At 38.9% G+C, this 21,317-nt stretch overlaps 1 protein-coding gene across 1 annotated transcript; it reads left to right on the forward strand.

Moving 5' to 3' along the window:
* Positions 1-20,459: 20,459 nt before the first annotated feature.
* LOC114612257 (40S ribosomal protein S6) lies at positions 20,460-21,270 on the forward strand. Its single transcript, XM_028757225.1, has one exon. The coding sequence runs from the start codon at positions 20,486-20,488 to the stop codon at positions 21,233-21,235; it is 750 nt and encodes a 249-aa protein (XP_028613058.1). The 5' UTR covers positions 20,460-20,485; the 3' UTR covers positions 21,236-21,270.
* Positions 21,271-21,317: the final 47 nt, after the last annotated feature.

Here is a 21,317-nt window from a genome sequence, read left to right on the forward strand (position 1 = left end):
AACCAAGACTTTAAACTGATGTGCTCAGTACAGTTCTTCTTAAACTAAACATGCTTAAGGATGTACCCACCCTTAAAGTGTTCTCCTATATTAATATGTTGAGGCCCTGCTAGTAACACCCTTTGTTCAGAGCTATTAGAATAACTCTGTGGATCTCCTTACATGTGGCAGGTACTAAATTCTCTGTTCTTTTATCTTCCTATAGTACCTCTAGCTTTTCATCCACCAAGAGGACAATGCAAAGGAGGGGGTGTTTGCTTGCATTCTGATTTGGTAATAGACCATACTTGGCCTTTCTGATTCACTTAAGAAAACTCCAAGAGAATACCTTTGCGAAGAATGTAGAAAAAAAAAAAAACCTGAACAGAGGCCAAATTTTGGACATGAATCTTCACTAGAACAAGACAACAAGACAAGATACTCCAAGAGACCACATGATGGCTGAGACTGTGGCAGCCTGCGGTGCATGCTGTCATTCACTATGATTACTACTTATAAAAACAAACAAATAAAATCAAACAACAACAAAAACAACCAACAAAAGCAAAAAACTACGTCCTCTTGGAAATTTCTCTTTGAAGTGCTTCATTTTCAGTGTCCATGAGGAGAAATGCTCAGCTTTCTGATTGGCCTGTCTGAGCTCCTCATTGATTTGAAGCCCATTCATATCCACTCTCCAATATTGTAAATGTTGAAGATGAAAATCGTACTTGATGAGGGTGATTCGGTCCTTCTTAGAAGGAGCAACAAAATACTCAAGGGAGCAAATATGGAGACAAAGTGAGGGACAGAAAATGAAGGAGGGGCCGTCTCAAGACCACTCCACCTGAGTATCTATCCCATGTGCAATCACCAAAGGTAGATGCTGATGTGGAAGACAGGAAGTGCATGCTGATAAGAGCCTGATATGGATATCTCCTCAGAGGCCTTCAAGAGTCAGACATATTCAGAGGCAGATGCTCACAACTAGCCATTGAACTGATCATGGGGTTCTCAATAGAGGAGTTAGAGTGAAGACTGAAGGAGCTGAAAGGGTTTGTGGCACCATGAGGAGAGCAACAATACCAACCAACCACAGCTCCCAGGGTCTAAACCACCAGCCTGGGAGCACTTAGGGGGGAATACAGGGCTTCAGCTGAATTTGTAAAAGTGGATGGCCCAGCTGGGCATAGGTGGAAGAAGAGAACCTTGACCTCATGAAGGCTGGATGCCCCAGGGGGTGGGAATTTTGAGGGTGGGGAGGTGGGAGTGGGGGGGGGTAGTTAGAGGTTACATCCACAGAGAAGAAGGAGGAGGGGCGAGGGGATTGGGGGTTCCGAGGGGGTGGTGGGGGATGGGGTAAGGGGACAACATAGGAAATGTAAATAAATCATCCAATAAAAAAAAATATTTGATGTTATAAAAAAAAAAAAGAAAATCGTACTTGAGATTTTTAGCAGTCAAAGATTCACTGAAAATTCTAGAAGCTTTCTCTACTTGACCTTTGGATGACTCAGGCTAAAAACAGGTACAATAGAACTTTTTCACTTAGATCTTATCTCTACTGAACTTTATTTGTTGGTTGAATTTTTCTCTTATTATTGTTGTTTTTTGAGAAGATATTAAAGGATAGTTTCCTCTTTGTGTAAGAAAGTGCTATTTTATTCCCTGTTATCATTCTTCATATTAGCAAGACAACCCTGATTTTTACCTATAAGGTATAGTTGCAGAGTTAAAAAGGTATAGTAACCTTACAGTTAACTAAGGCCATGTGACTGTGCTTCTTACCACGAGAAGTAAAGGGGGTGCCTCATGGTAGGTACTTCTGGACAGTCTTCATGGGAAAGTGCCTCTTCTGAATTTGTCTTTCTGATCCTAGAAGTCCATAGCATACAGCAAAAGCTTCCGTAGGTATGAAATATAAAGATAGCAAGGGTTTAGATTTCAGAAGCAGTAGAACAACTCTTCCAGTTTTGGGCTATAATGTTTATTGTGATGAGAGTCAGTTTCTCTTATTATCAAGAGTCTCTCAATAGAATGGTTCAAATGGGTTGGAATTTAATTCTGCTTTCACTGAGCAGAAATGCCAATTGACTTCCTTGAAATCACCTAGGAGGCCAATTAGCAGAACCCAGTGTTCTCCTTAACATATAGTTTTAAGGCATAATACTCATTACCATCTAAATCCAGTGGAGACAAAGAGAACACAGGAAGATCTAAGTGATGGGTGAACATCTATATTGCTCACACCATTTTGATGATCCCATACTCTCTTACCCATTCTCTATAAAGTACAGCTGAGCAATCAAATAACTTCATAATAATAGAAAGATAAAAGCGTTACATACAAGGACAGTCACTCCTATGTGTTTTTCCAAATGATTAAAAAATATACTTGCATTTTGCTTAATCCACTGCATTTGAGCTCTATGTAACTTATAGCTTAATGTTAACAGATTATTCCTTTTATAATTTATTCAATGAAAAGCTTCTCTTTTTTAAGTCATGATTTTGAATGATTGGATAAATGCTAAATTATCTTCCAGCTGCAAAATTCTAAGATTCATTATTATTCCTTTTGAGTGTTCTTAAGGAACAACTTAAGACATAAGCAAAAGGTATTCTCTGCAAAGAGCCTTGTGGTAGGTACTGTAGTGTCTATCCATTTCCATAGGGCCCATCATATACTGTCATAGATGAAAGGACTCTAGCCAGGTCGAACATGGCAAACATGGCTCTTTAGCAGGCCTTGCCTTCCTCCTCCATTCCTTCCTTCCTAAAACTCATTAGATTACATTCCAAAAACTAGCCATCAAGGTCTGTTCCCACTTCCTCCTCCTGAAGCTAACTACAAAGTTCAGCAATCAAAAGACCCCTTTGACTCACCTACAATTAAAATTAAACACCTCATCCTAACATGGTGTTTCCCTTTATACCTTATAAACAGCCATGTTTATAAATATGCTATGACCTATGTTTATCTCTTTTCTACCTAGAGTCTTTTGTCTCCCCTTCCCCATCTGGGACAAAAACCCTTTCCCCTCTCCCTTGTTTCCTTCTCCTTCTCCCTTGTCCTCTGTCTCCTGTCTTTGTCACTTATTCCCTGACCTTTGTCCCTCTTGGGCAAATCAGTGTCCTTTGTGCGAAGAACATAATCTTGAAGTTCTGAGCTGACTTCAATGTTCCCTACAATAGGGGAAGGCCAGGAGTTAGAGTGACTGAGAATCAGTCTGATCAAGAGCTGGAAAGAGTAAGCCCCTCATCAATTAACGATGAGACAGAAGCAGCCACTAAAAATTCAACTACAGAGAATACCATCGGTTTGAACACTGAAGAGTTTTTTGTTGAATAATATTCTATTTTCTTACCTATTTAGTAAAAGTTGTTCCCATAGGATATGAATTATATTAGTTGTGATACTTTTATTTGCAAGCAACTGACAACTTAAGGCAAAAGGATTTAAGTAAAGTATGACTGATGTATACAGAGATATATTTGTTTGGAAAGAGAGTTTGGATAAGAACCAAAGAGAGTTGTTTGGATAAGAACCTGGTTCCTGGTTCAAATGATGTCACCAGACTTATTTCTTGATTCTTTTTCTTCTGAGTTGGCTCTACTTTCTGGCCCCATATATGAACCAGGAGGTTCAGGCCTCTCACAGCACAAAAGAGAAAAATCTGCTTCCCCATTCAATAGTCCCAGAATTGAGTCCCATTGTCCTGATTGGATAGATTTGGCTTGCATCCCTGACTGTGACCAGGAAGTAGAATGAACAGATTAATTTAACCTTGCTCACATACTGTGACCTGTGGATTGAAGTAGAGCCAGCTTCATGCCAAGCACACAGGGGATGTGGAGAGATCAGGACATTGTGTCCATAAGTAGAACACACAGATAGCAATGGGAAAGAACAACAGATGCTTTCAGACTTCTAGATTCAAGGTGTAAAGTCTCAGAGGAAGACAGTTTAGAGTTTCATTCAGCTACCATGTCTATTTCCAAATCTAAAACCTTTAAAAGATGTGCTTCTAATCATACTAGGTTATAATGCTTGGAGTCCATCAACCTACATGTACTGAGTAAGCCTGTTGATCCCAATATATCCACTGTACAACTGTGGAGGAAGGATCCATTCACAATAATGGATACACTGATCTAGACAAGATGAAGGAAGAATGTTTGAAAGTAGTGAACACTGATTTCCCAGTTTTAGAATAGGAGGGCAGGAACTTTCCAGGCAGGGACTCCAAAGATTCATTGTCCTGGCAGGGCAAATGCCTTTGCCCAGTCAATTTCATCTGACCTTGGCTGTGTTCTCTGAGATTATTGTCATCACAACCACTCCCCCATTATACATACAGCTTCTTATTCTGTCCTGCAGAAGAACCACTCTTGTGCAATGCCTTATTTAAGATGTGGATACTTGAGAGGACACCCATTCAGAGAGCTGCACCTCTTTCAGAACCATTCATTTAGCCTAGACCTGGAGATTATTTTAGGATTAACCAGAAACCATTCTTGATTGATATCTTCACCTCAGCTAATCTGATATTCTAAGGTCAAGCTTTTACAATATACCAGTCCAGAAATGAACCGAAATACATTTAGTGCATTTTTTATTTAAAATTAAAGTAAATCTCAAATCAACCTGACTTAATCAAAGCAGGGAATACTTGGATGACATAGTGGAGATGCTTGGGAGTAGAACTGGCTTCAGGTCATATTTAGTGTAGGATATCCAATAGGCTTCAGTCATTCATCTATGGTAATTCTATTTTCAGACTCCATATCATGAAAATAATCATCTTCAAGTATGTATTAGAATAACATTATGGGAGCCTTGTTCTTCTGAATCAAATCAAAATAACTTTGCAATGGAAAGTACACTAAGTACACATAACATAAAACACATGAGCAACCACCCAAAGCTACCACACTAACACACTTATCATGTGAGAGGAAAGCTGAAGACTCCTGGCCTGTCTTCACCTTCTCTATCTATAGAGGCAAACCTGTAAGCTCAGATTCTTCGTGTCGGATACTGAGTCATAGATATGAAATTTATAGTTCAATTTGGATCTTATAGCCCCAAAGAGAGCGCAGTGTAGAAAACATATTGCCTAAATAGTTTGAGTTGATGACTTTTTTCTATGAATACTGTTCATCCCTGATAATCTAGGAGAATAAAAGAATACATACATTAAAGCAACAACACAACTGAACTATATTGGCTGTACAACAATCCAGCAATGTACTGTGGTGGTAAATTTGAAAAGTCAAATATATTAAGCCATAGTATCTAGCTATATGGACAAATAACCATCTAAGAGTTTCCTGAAGGTACTTTTAAAAGGAGATTAATGTTTAAATTAGTAGATTTTTTAAAAGAAAGCAATTATCATCAGTGTGGGCAGGGCTCTATCCAATTAGTAGAAAGTTTTAGTAGGAAAAGACTGAAATCTGTAAGTCTAGATTCAGACTGTCTTTGGACTTGAACTATAGTCAAATCTTTTCAGAGTTGTTAGCTTGCTGGTCTATTCTGTATATTTTGAAAGGATAAATCTCCATAGTTATGTAAACTAATGCTTTAATACAGCACAATACTGTCTCTCTGTTACACACAAACACACACACACACACACAAACACAAACACACATGTTCTAATTTTTTTTGAGAATCTTAATACATGCTATTGATTTGATTATGGTGCTATCACATTGGAAAGAGCCATATCCACTCCCATTTTGGTGTCCTATTCCTGCCATAAAAATATGGCAAAAATTTAACAGTTTGAAGAATAATATACATTTATTAACTTATGAGTAGGAGATAAGCAGTCTACCTGGTCTAACTTCAAAGTGTCCACATGGCTGGTTTCCTTTTAGAGTCTTTGAGAGACGATAATCTTGACACCTAACTTTCTGCCTCTAGAATCACCTGCAATTCTGAGCCAAGGCCAGTATTCCCATCATGGAAGTCATACAAGAAGAAACATCTGCAAAGACTGTTGTGTCGTGTAAAATAACATACAGAGTGTAGAAAATAGGATGGGGGCATAATGGAAAAGACATCATTTTGGTTCAGTCAACATTTTAAAAGACTACCACTTGTGATTATCATTTGTGATTTTACAAATTAGGAATCCAGTTAAGTAGTAACATGAGAATAAGTCACAGAATAATAGCAAATTAAGCAAAACTGTCGCAGGAATGAAGGTTTGGAAGTAAATACTACAGCAAACTGACTTGACCTTTGGTGAGTCTCCTTATTTCTTTATGATCTCTACCTCTGCCACACCCATCTCTATAAAATGTTAGTTTTGGCAGTACTAGGGATTGAACTAGTCAAGAAAAACATTCCACCAGCTGAGCTATATTTCTAGACTCCCTCTCCTCCTCCCTTCCTCTTCTCCCTCCCTCTCTCTCTGTCTTTCTTCCTTTCTCCTCCTTCCCACTCTTTCCTTGTTTTCTGTCTGTCTATCTGTCTTATTTTTTTCTTCCCTGTTCCAAGTTTTCATATATACTTGGACTTAATTTCTGCATAAATTCATCTACGTGCTGATATCATGCTGCCAAAGTAGAAGTGTAAATTATCAAGTCTGGGAAGCACTTTAAAAGTAGTTTCTAGAAATTTCTAGCTTAGCTTGCATGGTGAATTTTCCCCCCATGGGATCTTAAAAAACAGCTTCTATTGTTCTAGTACAATAAAACAAAACAGAAAAAGAGCTTGCTATTTAGTAAATTTGTAAGCTAAATGAAAGAAAATGGAGATTTTATGGCATTCCATCATGCAAAGACTCTTCTTCCATGTATTTAAGGTTTTATATTGTTGTTGTTGTTGCTGGAATTTTTATCCAGTTTTTAAGATCATATACACATTGCTCATATCTTACTCTTAATTGTTGGGAGAAAAATCTTTCATAAGATTTATTTTATTCCTAACCCATAGGTATTACTATGTGATCATTATGTACTTTGAGACAAGTCTCTCTAAGTTGCTAGGCTGGGCTTAAACTTGTGATCCTCTTGCTTCATCCTCTGGCATTGCTGAGACCAGACAGCCTGGGTCAAATCTGGGTGACAGGAATAAAATGGATCTGATCATCATTCTTATCATTCATTATGTTCATTATCTAACTTGTTGAATTTAATTGGTGTCTTTGGTTGCTGTTTAGTCATAGAGTTCACTTCATATCTTCCTTCTTGGAGTTTCTCAAAGTTCAGATGGTCCCCACTATATAAGTCAGAGATAGACATTTCACCTGACTTCTACCACTGGCCTTTAGACAGACCTCCAAGTCAGAGTGGTGCTGAAGGTGGTGCAAGGGGACCAACTCCTACTTGTGCTTCTTTAGCCTGAAGCAGGGTGAGCACTCATCACTAAAAAAGACACCAATAGACACCAATGGCAGTAAGGGGCCGCTTGCTGTAAGGGGGATTTACACAGGAAACAGGAGGGACCTGGGCAGCTACAGAAAGCCTTGCTGATAGATCCCAAACATCTGGATGAATACCCATGACACAAATAACCACAAATAGCCATCCATCATAGTCCCCAGGCCCTGAACTCGATGATCTTTTGATGAACTTAGTAGTCTACTATGTCAAGGAGTCAGGGAGAAGGAAGAAGTCAGGCGGGGATCTCTCTAGCTCCACCATGTCTTCTAAAGGACATTCAAATACTATTTGGAGCTCCTTCTGATCTGTAGGACCTTTTCTTGATTTTGTGCTCTAATAAGTTTTCTGCTTGAGACCTCTTAATCCCAAGATTCCCAACTTTTTTCTTCAGAGCCCTGAAATGAGTTTGAGAAAGACAGCGATGTACTTCCTGTTATGCTATATCCTGTTAGTTGACTTTCACAAAATTTGCATATTATATCTTATCATTACACCATTCAGTGAATTTTAATTTTACTTATACTGGCTAGTTTTGTGTGTCAACTTGACATAGGCTGGAGTTATCACAGAGAAAGGAGCCTCCCTTGAGACAATACTTCCATGACTTCTAGCTGTAAGGCATTTTCTCAATTAGTGATAAAGGGAGAGAGGGCCCATTGTGGGTGGTGCCATCCCTCCATGGCCTCTTCATCAGCTCCTTTTTTTTTTTTTTTTTTTTTTTGGTGATGACCAGCAATGTGAAAGTATAAGCTGAATAAACCCTTTCCTCCCCAACTTGCTTCTTGGTCATGATGTTTTGTGCAGAAATACAAACCCTGACTAAGACACTTGTGATTTCTTTTCATCGATCTACTAGTTGCTTATGTCAGTTTGGTCTTTTTTATTTATGAAAATCTCTTTTAAATTTTTATGTTTTATGTTACTGAACATGACATTCAATCTTGACAATCTTTTGCCTTCAACATTTTAAAAATATCGTTCTACTGTCTTCTGGTTTGCATTGATGCTGATGAGGAATCTTATTTTCAATTTTGTGTGCTGAGAATTTTCTTCAGTCTCTATGGATGCTTTTAAGATTTCTATCTATATCATTATTGAAACATGATAGACCATGTGAATTTTTCTTAGAGTACACTGAACTTGAATATAGTTGATTATATTTTAATTAAATGGAGCAAGTATTTGCCCACTATTTCTTCATATTTGATTCCACATTTCTCTCCTTCATTGGAGCACGTCACCCACTTGTCAGAGCTTCATGTTTCCTGAGAAACCGGGACAGCTATGCTGTTTCTGTCTGTCTATTCACCTTTGCGGGGCGCCGCCTCGCCGAAAAGGAGAACGCCACGCTTCAGGATTCTTCTGGCAGCATTTTTATTACAGCTCTTTTAGTGTTACAGCTCTCTTAGATGGTAGTGAGGCGAGGGACCCCAAGCCCCAAAAGCTAGTGGCTTATATAGCGCTTTAGGAGATGTGCCGCACACTCATTGGCTCTTATGATGTCGCCAAATTAGCATACTGATTTTCGCGCCTTGTGCAGGCGCACATTCAAGCAAGGCTCGCAAGAAGAACCAGGAAGCAGGAAACCGGCACCATCTTCCGATGGCGGACGCGGCTCCTAACAACCTTTCTTCCCGTTTGCTCAGATCTCTCGCTATTTCTGTTTCACAAAATTACCAACTCTTCTAACGTATGGTCTGTTTTCCATTTTAAGCCTACTTAGGAGTATTTTCACCTCTGATATTATATCTTTCTGATTTTACAAATGTGAAATGCACACTCAACACTTTTAAATGTCTGATGCCACTTGTAGCTTGGTTTCCTCTCAATTTTTAATTATATGTAGAACGGCCTATTTTAACCACAGTAGGCAATTCCTTTACCAGCACATTGGCTTGATGCTTGGAAGCTCTTAAAAATACTGTATTATTTGAGGCTGTAGAGATGGCTCAGTGGTTTAGAGAGTTTGCTGTCCTTGCCTGTAGTTCAGTTTCCATTATTCATAGGGTCAGCTCCCACTACCTGGAACTTCAATTCTAAGGGATCTGATAAACTTTTCTGACATCTAGGGACATGTGCACATGCATGCCTTTAACACACAAATAAGATAACACAAATATATATATATATATATATATATATATATATATATATATATATATATATATATATTTATTTTATATCCAGAGTAGTTTTGATTTATTTAATAAAATGTTTAAATTTATTTAATAAATTCTTCTTTTAGTAACTGTACTTGGGTGTCCTGAATACTTAGTGAACTCTTTTCATTTGGGTTGGTTGAAAACTCAGTTTCTTCTAGGCCTTGAGTTTTCTGCACTTCCCTTAACCCGTCAACAGAATATTGATCATCACAATTAAAAAAAAGTTTTCCCAATTTATCAATAACCAAAATGACACATCCTTGAAAGACTTGAATAATTTTTCCTTAAATAGCCAATAAGTGGGAAACCAGAAACTATTTAATTACTTTGCATATAATGAAGCTATTCTCTCCCAAGTGAGATTACATTAGCCAGGCTTGTATGAAAGACATAGCACTAACAGAAAGGTCTGTGTTTTCTACATTATCCTTGCTTTACTTTTGAGCAGACACTGAGAGTCAGCTGTCTCCTCTAAATAACTCTACAAATAGTTGTACATCACGATGCTTTCATACAGCCAGCTCTACTCTGAGGGAAACACCTTTATTTTTTTCAACTTTTTCATAAGGTGGAACATGGCAGGAAGATGTTTGCCGAGCTTGCCTTCTTAATATTAGGCGTGCTCCAAGATGGCTGAAATCTCAGGAGAAAATTCCCTCTGCAGCCCCCATAGATCTTAGCTTGAATCTCAAATGCCTACTTTCATCAGAGGACCACTCAACTGTTGCAAATGGCCTGTGGCAAGTAGAATCTTTCAGAACCTCCTAGGGTTTCATCAAGATAGTCTTTTTGTAGCTTTATGATCCAGAAAACATGCCTCTTGACCACACTTTCAAATTGAACTGCAAGGCGATTAAATAATGGCCTCCAGTATTGTGAAAGGATATAGATGAAAGCAAAGAAAGAAAGCATAATTCTTCTGAAGCATATAGTACAGCTTCCTAACTGATAGCCTGGTATTAGAGACTAAACATGAAATCCAAGGTTTTAAATACTTAGTTGAAACAACTAAAGAGTAAGATTCTAACATTGTTTACTGATTCATTTTGTTTTTTTTAAATCAAGCTTTGAGTATTTTATGTTTTAATTAAGTTTAATAGTACTTCATCAATTTCTTATAATTATGAAAAGTCCTGAAAATCTCATTCACCTGTGCCCTTTTTTTCTTTCTGTAAGAGCATCCTTGTGGGCAGTAGCCTAAGCCTGACAGTTTGTTTTAATCACATTGTAATTCATTTCCTCAAGCTATGACTTAGTTCTTTCCATCTCCCAGTCTAATCTACATAACCATATTAACAGAACATAGTGAAACATAATTCTCACTCATTAAAAGATGCAGATGCTAAATGTCATGCATTTACATTTTGAAACAGTGATTTCCTCCTATCTACTTGATCTTATTTAACTTTTAAGAAGTCATTTCCCAGGGGCTAACATGTAGGAAAGCCAGGGAAGTAACTTTTCACTGAACATTTTCTTCAACCACATAGAGAGTGGTTGTGACTATGTATTTGCATTTCATGACTCTGATGACAAAGGGCTGAGAACTGGCTGTCTTCAGTTTCTGTTACCTATGACAAAATGGTTGATGGCTTTTATTTGCTATCATTTCAAAGACTCTTTACTTTTCCAATGAAACCTGTGTCACACATTTTCTTTCCATGTGAGGTGACTCAAGGTTTTTGTCTGATGTGTTAGAGTAAGAAATTTATTTGTACATCCAAAGAAATCCTTACCAAGGGCTATTGATGGGAGAAAAAATAAAATGGGACCAAGGAATCTTAGGTTCAAATGTCTGGATGTTCACAACCTGTTATTTTCTCTGTGTCCCTCTAAAACAACAACAACAACAACAAACACATTTATTGATTAAAACATAGACCTAGGAATTGGTATAAGCCAGGATTTGGGTACTGTGATGGTTTGAATAAGAATAGCCCCTTTATTAAAATACTAATAAAGAAAAAAAAAGCAAGAAGGAATAGGGGGAATAGAATAGGGGGTTTCTGGGGGAGGGATGGGGAAAGGGGATGACATCTGAAATGTAAATAAACAAAATATCCAATAAAAAAAGAAAAAGAAAGAATAGCACCTTTAGGCACACAGATTTAAATGCTTGGTCAACAGGGAGTGGCACTATTTGAAAGGATTAGGAGGTGTGGCCTTGGAGAAAGTGTGTTAGGGGTGGGAGGGTGAGGAGGATACCTGAGCTTTGAGATTTCAAAAATCCCATTCAGTCCTCACTACCAGTGAGGGATTAAAAGTATTTTTATAAATGAAATTAAATTAAGGATCTTTAAATAAGATGATCCTATGTGACCTAGCACCTAGTGGATCCTAAATTCAAGGGTCCTTAGAAGACAGAGAAATAAGGCTATATCACAGAAAAAGGAGAGAAGTTTTGATGGGTATAGTCATCTAGAGAAAAGGGAAACAGAAGGGGGAGTATCTCTGGGACAAGGTGGAGATCTGGGATGGGGAAGGATCCTGGGAGGATATAGTGGTAACCCTAACTGAGAGTTTTAGCACCAGGAGATAGGGAGTCTGAAGTGGATCCTCTTGTAGCCAGGCAGGACTTCCAGTGCAGGGAGGGGTACACTAACACACCCACAAAGCCTACAACTCACAATTTGCCCTACCCACAAGATTTGCAGAGATAGCAATGGAGCAGAGATTGATGGAATGGCCAACAGTGACTAGCCCAACTTGAGACCCATCCCATGGGAGAAAGCCAAGCCCTGATACTATTAATGATATTCTGCTATGCTTGCAGACAGGACCCTAGCATAACTGTCCTGAGAGGCTTCATCCAGCAGCTGTTGGAAACAAATGTAGAGATGCACAAGCTGATCTCAGGGAGTCTTGTGGAAGAGTCAGGGGAAGAATTGGGGGAGTCAGAGGAGTCATGGACACTATGGTAAGACATACAGAGCCAATTAGTCTTGGCCCATGGGGGCTCACAAAGACTGGCTTACCAACCAAAGAGAACATATGGACTGGACCTAGGCCTGGTACACATGTATAGCAGATGTGCAGCTTGGTCTTCACGTAGGTGCCCCAACAATTGGAGTACGGTCTGTTTCTGAGATGGACTCAATTGCCTGCCTTTAAATCCCTTTCCCCTAGCTGGCCTACCTTGTATGGCCTCAGTGGGAGAAGATGTGCTTAGTCCTGATGAAGCTTGATATGCAAGGGTGGGTGGGTACAGCTGTGGGAGAGTGGGACTTGGAGAGGAAAAAGGAGGGGTACTATGATCAGGATGTAAAGTAAGTAAGTAGATAGATAGATGGATAGATAGATAGATAGATAGATAGATAGATAGATAGATAGATAAATGGAAGAGAGAAAGAGAGAGAGAGAGAGAGAGAGAGAGAGAGAGAGAGAGAGAGAGACCAATGTGACTATGAGGGAAGGGAATATACCAATGTGAATGCAAATCGGGGGATGCCACCAGCTACCCAACCTGAAAAAGGAAAGGAGTTAGTACTTTTCTTGAGCCCTAGAAGAGAGAAACTTGGTCATATCCTGATGTGGGACCTCTGCTACAAGGACTATATGGTAGATTTCAGTCATTTTTAAGTCATCTAGTCTGTGGTAATTTCTTACAGGAGTCAAGAGGATGCTGAGAACGTCATTCTCGCTGTTACTTATCATTTATACAAAGAAAATTCCCAATGTATAAAGTTCATATTGTATACACACATAAAATTACCAAACAATAAAATAAAAGGGAAAGCTCTATAATGTGTATGTTTCCTTTCAGGTTCCTTTTCAAAATGCCTTCTAAAATTAGAACAAACTTTACCTGTACTATTTCGTGTAGTTAATTATACATATTTATGGCTCCATCCTCTTGTGTATGCTAAGAACTCGGCTTAGGCTTTTCAAAATATTTATTACCCACCTGGATGCAGTCAGTAACCTTAAGGAGAAATAATTATTACAGTTGTGCAGATGTGTTGATAGAGACTTAACAGGTTTTGATAATTTATTCAGAAGGACAAGGGAGTGAAAGAGTCAGGGTTTTGAACAAACATCTCCATAAAGCCAGTCTATGCTCTGGACTGAAGCTGTTCATTTCTTCTGAATAACACATGCAGCCAATTTAGATAGTTGGCATTGGAAACAGTGTTGCATTTAGGGAATCTTCTTTTGCCAAAATCCAGAAGTTAGCTGATAATTAAGTAAGTATTCTTGGGCAATTTTGTATTAGATGGAATGGTTTTGGTTTCACTGTTTTTATACAAAGCATGTTTAGTCTCATCTCTATGGTAAATATTTGTCCAAGATTTCATCCTCTGAATTTGAAATAATAAAATAGCTCTTACCCTGGTAGTTTTCTATTAATGGCAATTTGAAGTCCAAGAGTCTGTTTAATCAAAGCAATAGCAGGACTTAACTTAGGGAAAGATGGTAGAATTTGAGCTTTGACTCAGAAATATGATTCTATTCTGTAAGATAATAGTTTTGCCACAGTCTGCCTTCACCTTTTCTTTAATGTCACTCCATTCTCATCCCTGGTTCTTTGAAAATGAAAAGCACAATTTTGTTGTTGTATTTTCTGAAATGAATCAGGTTTACAGATATTTAGTTGTGCAAATATCAATGTGATTAGCTTCTCTTCCACATAAAGGATGGCAATCTCAAATATTTAAGGTTCATAGTAGGCTAGATCCCAAGACATTAATAGAGCCAGGGGGAGATGAGGTAGAAATAGCAGGAGGTCATTGACTTCTGAGAAGCTATCTTCCAAAATCTTACAGTGTTTACAAATATACACTGCCATTAACCACAAATAGTTTCAGTCCGAGCTGTTTGTGAGGCTGTTTGTTTATGACTTTATTTGTTTTAAGATCAATGTTTCATAAACAAAACCATGTTTATGCTAAATCAAACACTAAATCTACACTACCAAAACAGAGCTAGACATTTTTACATAGCTATTTTGGTCTAGTTTTTTAATAGGAAATAGCAAATACATACATTATTTGTATGGTACCAGACTTACTTTTCAGAATGCAGTTCTGAACTCCTCCCAATGTGATACCATGAAATACTACTGAGATGGAGAGGAGATGGCTCAGTGGGTCAGAGCGTATGCTGTGAAAACAGGGGCATCTGAGTTCATGATAGATTGGTGACATAGCTCCAATGACAGAAAAGAGTTTTCAGAGACGGGAGAACCCAACAGTGCTGACACTCATGAAAAAGGTTGGTGGAGGAGGGGACTGGAAACAAAGAAATAAAGGTGGTTAAGCAAAGTTATTCTTTGACACACCTCTTCTGACTCACACACACAGAGAAAGTTTCCCAATCAAGGTTAAGATGTATAACTAATGCCGTGTGTGTGTGTGTGTGTGTGTGTGTGTGTGTGTGTGTGTGTGTTTAAATATACATATAAGAATACAGGGATAACTGGCGCTAAAGCCATGTGCAGGCAAGTGTTCTGGAATTCGAAAGTGATTATTTGTGTGATTTGGATCATTAAAAGGCAACTCATACTCATTTAAGTCAGGAGCATGGGGTAGGCTTGAAAAATATTATTGCCATTGCTTGGGAACTCGACTTGTTTCAAGCATTAAACTGAGTATTTTACATGAGCACAGTCATATACCTAAGACCAATATCAGTACCTTACTATGGGATGGAAAAACAAAAGAGTTAACTTTATAAAAATCTGCATCTGAACCATCATTCAAGGGTAGTACAGGGATCCATCCACACATTGGAATGGTTGGAGTTCAGTCTTCAACTTTACTTTTAGCTACAAGTACTCTGTGGTGAAATAATCTATGAGCAGAATGCAAGTCTTCTCCACATATCTGATGATCCTTAAGCTTACACCTAGTTTTTCAGTTCCCCCTTGAACACATTTAGTTGCCAACTTGGAATGACAACTTGGAATGAAGGTTCCAAATACAATTCTGTCTTTCACACTAAACCTTGTTCCTCCATGCTCAGTCTCTGATTACTTGCACACACAACCTCTCTGGACCACAATGACATCATCTCTCTCCTCAGCTCCACGGGGCTGCCCATGATTTTACTGCAGCCCTCCAATAGTCTGGTCTCAAAAGAATGTACACAGGAGACATGACCACTCATTTCCTATTACTTCCTGGTTTAAAGTATCTTGGAAATCTCCTGTCTATTTTGAACAAAAGCCGAAGTCTTTAGAGCGTTCCATATCATTTGACATCTATTTGAGCTGACTGAGGCTGCTCTACTTTGCTCTCCCACCTGACTTTTCTGGACTCTGGTGACACATGACTGTGAACATGTATGTGTGTCTTTCATTTGCTTTTACTTTCTACCAGAATGTTCTTTTCTGAATGATCCACAATGCCTTTCCTCTAGCTCATATATGTGTGTATATATATGCACATATATATGCCAGAAATATATATTACATAATTATAAATATTATATAATGTATCATGCATGTATTATATATTGTGTGTTATATACATAACATATATTTATATTACATCATTATATATTTAATATATAATATTTTTTAGTATATTTAATATTAGAACTTTCAAATCTATGTTTAAATATCATATAATATATATTATGTAATATATAATATGTTTTATATATTATAAATATGTTTTATATATTTTTTGAGAAGACTTTCTGGTGATTAGGCTAACAATTGCAAGTCTGAACATAAGCAGTCCCCTCTCTCACCTTATTTTTCTCCAAAAGTTTTATGTCACTTCACTTAGTAACTAATATGCATATACATTCTTTATGGTCTATCTCTCCACTGTCAAAAATTAAGCCATGTAAGATCAGAGATTTAAGAGGATGACTTAAAATCATTCATTTGCCACTATGGTCCCAGTGCCTAAGACTCAGCCAACTACTGCTAGGTTCTGTTGGTTGAATAAATGATATTGGGTTCAGTGGAGGAAAAAATTTTAAATAAAAACTCTAGTCACTGAAAGTGAGCCAGTGAATTATAATTTCAAAGCATTTCAATGTACTTTCTGCTAAGACAGTCAAATCAAAAACATTGAGGGAGAAGGGAAATTCATGTTGATACATAGTCTGTGACACCATTAACGTGAAGCTTGAAAGTGAAAGACTGATGCTAAGAATGATTTGAACACCATGCACACATGATAATATCAATGAGCACACTGATAAATATTGTGTAAGAATGAGAAATGGAAACAGGTTTTGCTTGTAGTGAGGAGGATCAGGGACTGTTTCTGAACAAGCATGGAGGAAAGATTTCTGTTCCTTTAGACAGCACTGGAAGAGGCTGAAAAACAGGAGCCTGTGCGATTCTAGCAACTGCCTGGGAGATCAGAAGGGTGTAGGAGAAGATGCAGAGGTTCTAAGGTTATGTTTGGTTGAGCAATGGAACAAAGACTGACTGCGTAAACTGAGTAGAGAGGTGGCAATGGTTAACTCTTGGGAGATTTTCTGAAAATCATCATCCCAAAATGATTGCACAAAGTTCAGGAGATTCAACATCATTTCTTAGAATGTTCTGGCAGTTGCTCTTTCCAGTCACACAAGGAGCCATTTCTTCCAGGTTTACCAATCCATCCCTGGGCACGGGATGGAAGGAATTTTTGGAGCAGTTAGATATGCATCTTGAGGGTATATAATCACCTATAATTTGATGGCAAATGCTGATTTGGTGTCCCAAAGCTCTAGTCCAAAATAGTAGAGGAATTTCAAACTAGCAACATGACTTCTCTGACTGTAATACAGACATGCCCTAGTATACACCTTTAATCCCAAACACTGTAAGTAAAGCAAATATGTAGAAGGAAGCAGCCATGTATGAAAGTGACATGTAATTGGGAAGCAGACAAAGTGACAAATCAGAGAAATATTTGACAGAGTAAGTTAGAGATATGATATGCTCCGCTCTCAGGAATAGCACAGGAAAGAAAGGCTACTTTATAGCAGTGCAGGGAGAGAGGGGGGAGTTGGAAGTTAGTCGATTGAGTACAGTGCAGTGAGTACAGTTCAGTGGAGTTGAGTTCATTCATGAATTCATGGAGTTCAGTGCAGGTCAGCAGAGGCAGTTGAAGCTAGAGAATGAGAAGGAGCCAGAAGATTAGAATAGATGAGCAGAGTTAACTTGAGGCCAAGCAGAACAATTCAGTGAGAAGTTGAAAAAAGAAGCCAGATTGAATCTGTCAGCTTGGAAGATTAGGTTGTATGGAGCCTAGAAGCTTTCAGGCCTAGGCATAGGGGTAATTAGAAACAATATGGGGTCAGCCCATGCTAAGTGCTGGTGAAGGTTGGAACGAGCTCTCTTCTCAGTCCATCTTCTGGCAAACAAAAGTTACATTTACAAAAGTTACTAAAGCTTTCATTATTTTTTAGCGAGACATGTATTCTACAGTGATGGTTTCGGACTCGGTCAGACAATCAGTCTTTTCTACCTGTGCTTCTTTAGCTTGGTGGGCTACCTCACTAGAAAGTGGTTTAACTCCACCTTTGAGTAGCCTCCAAACCCCAAAGGTAATCAATAGCTTTGGGCAGGGGCTCATTCTGTGTTAAGCCTCATTCATAGTAAAGACAGTGTAAAAGTGGGGCCCTTTAAAAAAAAACAAAATCATTCAGTAAATGCATTTTGTTGTGACTGGGATAAGATATGCTAATGGACTCACAGTGAAAGCAAGAACCATGCAGAGCAGAAAATCATTCAGAGACTCACCAGCCAGTAGAATAGCTGCCCCTTCCAAACACCACTAAGGGGATACTTGGTTTGTCTGTGGTGGGAAGAGCAGTGTCTTCAGTAACCTGCCATAGAATGGCCTATTACACATTCACACCTATTCCTTTTTCATCTAGAACTTGTGTCTTTACATCTTCCAACGAAATTCAATCCAATCCAAATCCCAGTCTGAATACTTAATGCTTTTCATAATTTCCCCAGACAAAAGTTGCCTTTCTCGTCATTTTGTTCAAATGTTTTGACCCCTCTCTCAATTTTTTTTAACATGAAGAATTTGTCTTTTGTGCAAAGTCTCTATTCCTTCATATCTAGAATAAATTTCCAACATTTTTTTCTCTTCAAAAAATGTTCTAAGTAAAGACTAAGTATCCATCAGATTGAAACAGTATTCACTGTTGAAAGAGACTACAGTGATTTTTCCATAGCACAGGGTTCTCTTCTGCCTTTAAGAATATATCTCCTTGAAGTTAGCTGTGAACACATGACTTACTGAACAGAAAAGTGTGACCGGACATGAAGTTTGCATGTCACTTCCGACATGACACATCTATCAACTGATACTCAGGAGCCCACAATGCCTTTACTGTGGAGGTCCTTGTAGACTTGGGATGCTTCCAGGAAAATGTAGCCTGGAACATTGAACCACCACCACACTGAGAACTTTTGCCTTGGAGATTTGCCCCCACACAAGAACTTTTGTAGGGAGGAGAAATTAACTTATATTGCTACTAACATGAGGAATTATTTGTTACCACACATAACCTACTCTATCTGGAGGAGAGACCCAAATTTAAAATTCTTGTTCTGTATTTTATATCAGCCAGATTGTTGGGAAGTTCTGAAAAACCATACATCTGTTTCTTTACCATTACAAGGGATGTCACAACTACCTGCTTTACAGAGTGCACAGGTTGTACAGATTTGTTTTTCTTAAATTGACACATGTTGGAGTCATCTGGAAAAAAAAAAAAGCAGAACTGATATAATACGCCCAGTTGGGCATATAATAGGCAGTTGGTTTTGGATTGTATATGGGGCAAGCTAACTGATTCACGAGAAGCAAGCCAATTAGGTAATCAGCAATCTTCCATGGTCTCTGTTTTAGTTCCTTTCTCCAGGTGTCTGCCTTGCATTCCAGCCTTAACTTCCCTTCATGATGGACTCTATATCCTATAAGCTAAAATAAACCCTTTCCTCTCCAAACTGCTTTTGGTTACAGTGTTCATCACAGCAATAAATGAATAAATAAATAAATAAATAAATAAATAAATAAATAGCAAACTAGGACACAATGTTACAATGTTACCACAGGGTAGTCAAGAAGTATTGAAAAAATAATAAAAAAAAATCATTAAGAATTCAATAATTGGACACTTCCGGTCTGGGACCGAGCATAGAGCAGGTCACAGGCGGCAGCTCTGTACCCAACCCCAGAAAACCAAGAGAAAGAGGGACTCCCTAGAGCTTGAACTCAGGGAGCATACCAGGTAAGGAAAATCCAGCACTTGCCACAAACAGTGAGCAACTGGGACCCACTGGGATCCAGGAATTCACTCCTGGCCCGGGGCGCGGGTTCCTTCTGGTCTGAGCCCTAGCACTCGGCAGATCCCGGGAGTCAGCTCTGCACCCAATCTCACAGCACCCAGAGGAAGCGAGGCTCCCAGGAGCTCTAACCCAAGCAGTATCTTAGGCTAGGAAGCAGCAATACTTTCTCCAATCAGGGAGCAACCTGGACCCACTGGGATCCAGGAATCCACTCCTGACCCTGAGCCCGGACCCCTTCCAGTTTCCACCTGAACACAGAGCAGATCTTGGGCCTCAGCTCTAACCCCAGCAGCAAAACCCATCCCAAACAGTTCTGACACAACCTAGATAATAGGAAAGACAGGTCCTAGTCAGAGAAAGCACAGATAGCACAAAGGTGATCCAGATGGCAAAAGGCAAGTGCAAGAACACAAGCACCAGCAACCCAAGGTACTTGCCATCATTAGAACCTAGTTCTCCCACATTAGAAAGTCCTGAACTCCCTATATCACCAGGAAAGCAAGAACCAGATGTAAAATCACTTCTAATGATGACGATAGAGGACTATAAGAAGGAAATAAATAACACTATCAAAAAACTTGAGGAGAACACAGGTAAACAGGATGAGGTCCTTAAAGAAACACAAAAATCCTTTAAAGAATTACAAGACTCTCTTTTTCGTGACGCCTCCTAGGCGGTCGGCTGTGTCAAGATGAAGCTGAATATCTCCTTCCCCGCCACTGGCTGTCAGAAACTCATTGAAGTCGATGACGAACGCAAGCTGCGCACCTTCTATGAGAAGCGCATGGCCACAGAAGTAGCTGCTGATGCCCTTGGTGAAGAATGGAAGGGTTATGTGGTCCGGATCAGCGGTGGGAATGACAAGCAAGGCTTTCCCATGAAGCAAGGCGTTTTGACCCATGGCAGAGTGCGCCTGCTGTTGAGTAAGGGCCATTCTTGTTATAGACCAAGGAGAACTGGAGAGAGGAAGCGCAAGTCTGTTCGAGGCTGCATTGTGGACGCCAATCTGAGTGTTCTCAACTTGGTTATTGTGAAGAAAGGAGAGAAGGATATTCCTGGACTGACAGATACCACTGTGCCTCGTCGGTTGGGACCTAAAAGAGCTAGTAGAATCCGAAAGCTTTTTAATCTCTCCAAAGAAGATGATGTCCGCCAGTATGTTGTCAGAAAGCCCTTAAACAAAGAAGGTAAGAAGCCCAGGACCAAAGCACCCAAGATCCAGCGTCTTGTTACTCCACGTGTCCTGCAACACAAACGCCGGCGTATTGCTCTGAAGAAACAACGCACTAAGAAAAACAAGGAGGAGGCTGCAGAGTACGCTAAACTTTTGGCCAAGAGAATGAAGGAAGCCAAAGAAAAGCGCCAAGAACAGATTGCCAAGAGACGTAGGCTGTCCTCACTGAGAGCTTCTACTTCTAAGTCTGAGTCCAGTCAAAAATAAGTCTTTTAAGAGTAACAAATAAATCATCAGACCTTTAAAAAAAAAAAAAAAAAAAAAAAAAAAAAAAAAAAAAAAAAAAAAA

This window comes from Grammomys surdaster, unplaced genomic scaffold (assembly GCF_004785775.1).
Source record: "Grammomys surdaster isolate TR1022 unplaced genomic scaffold, NIH_TR_1.0 126153, whole genome shotgun sequence".
NCBI lineage: Eukaryota > Metazoa > Chordata > Mammalia > Rodentia > Muridae > Grammomys > Grammomys surdaster.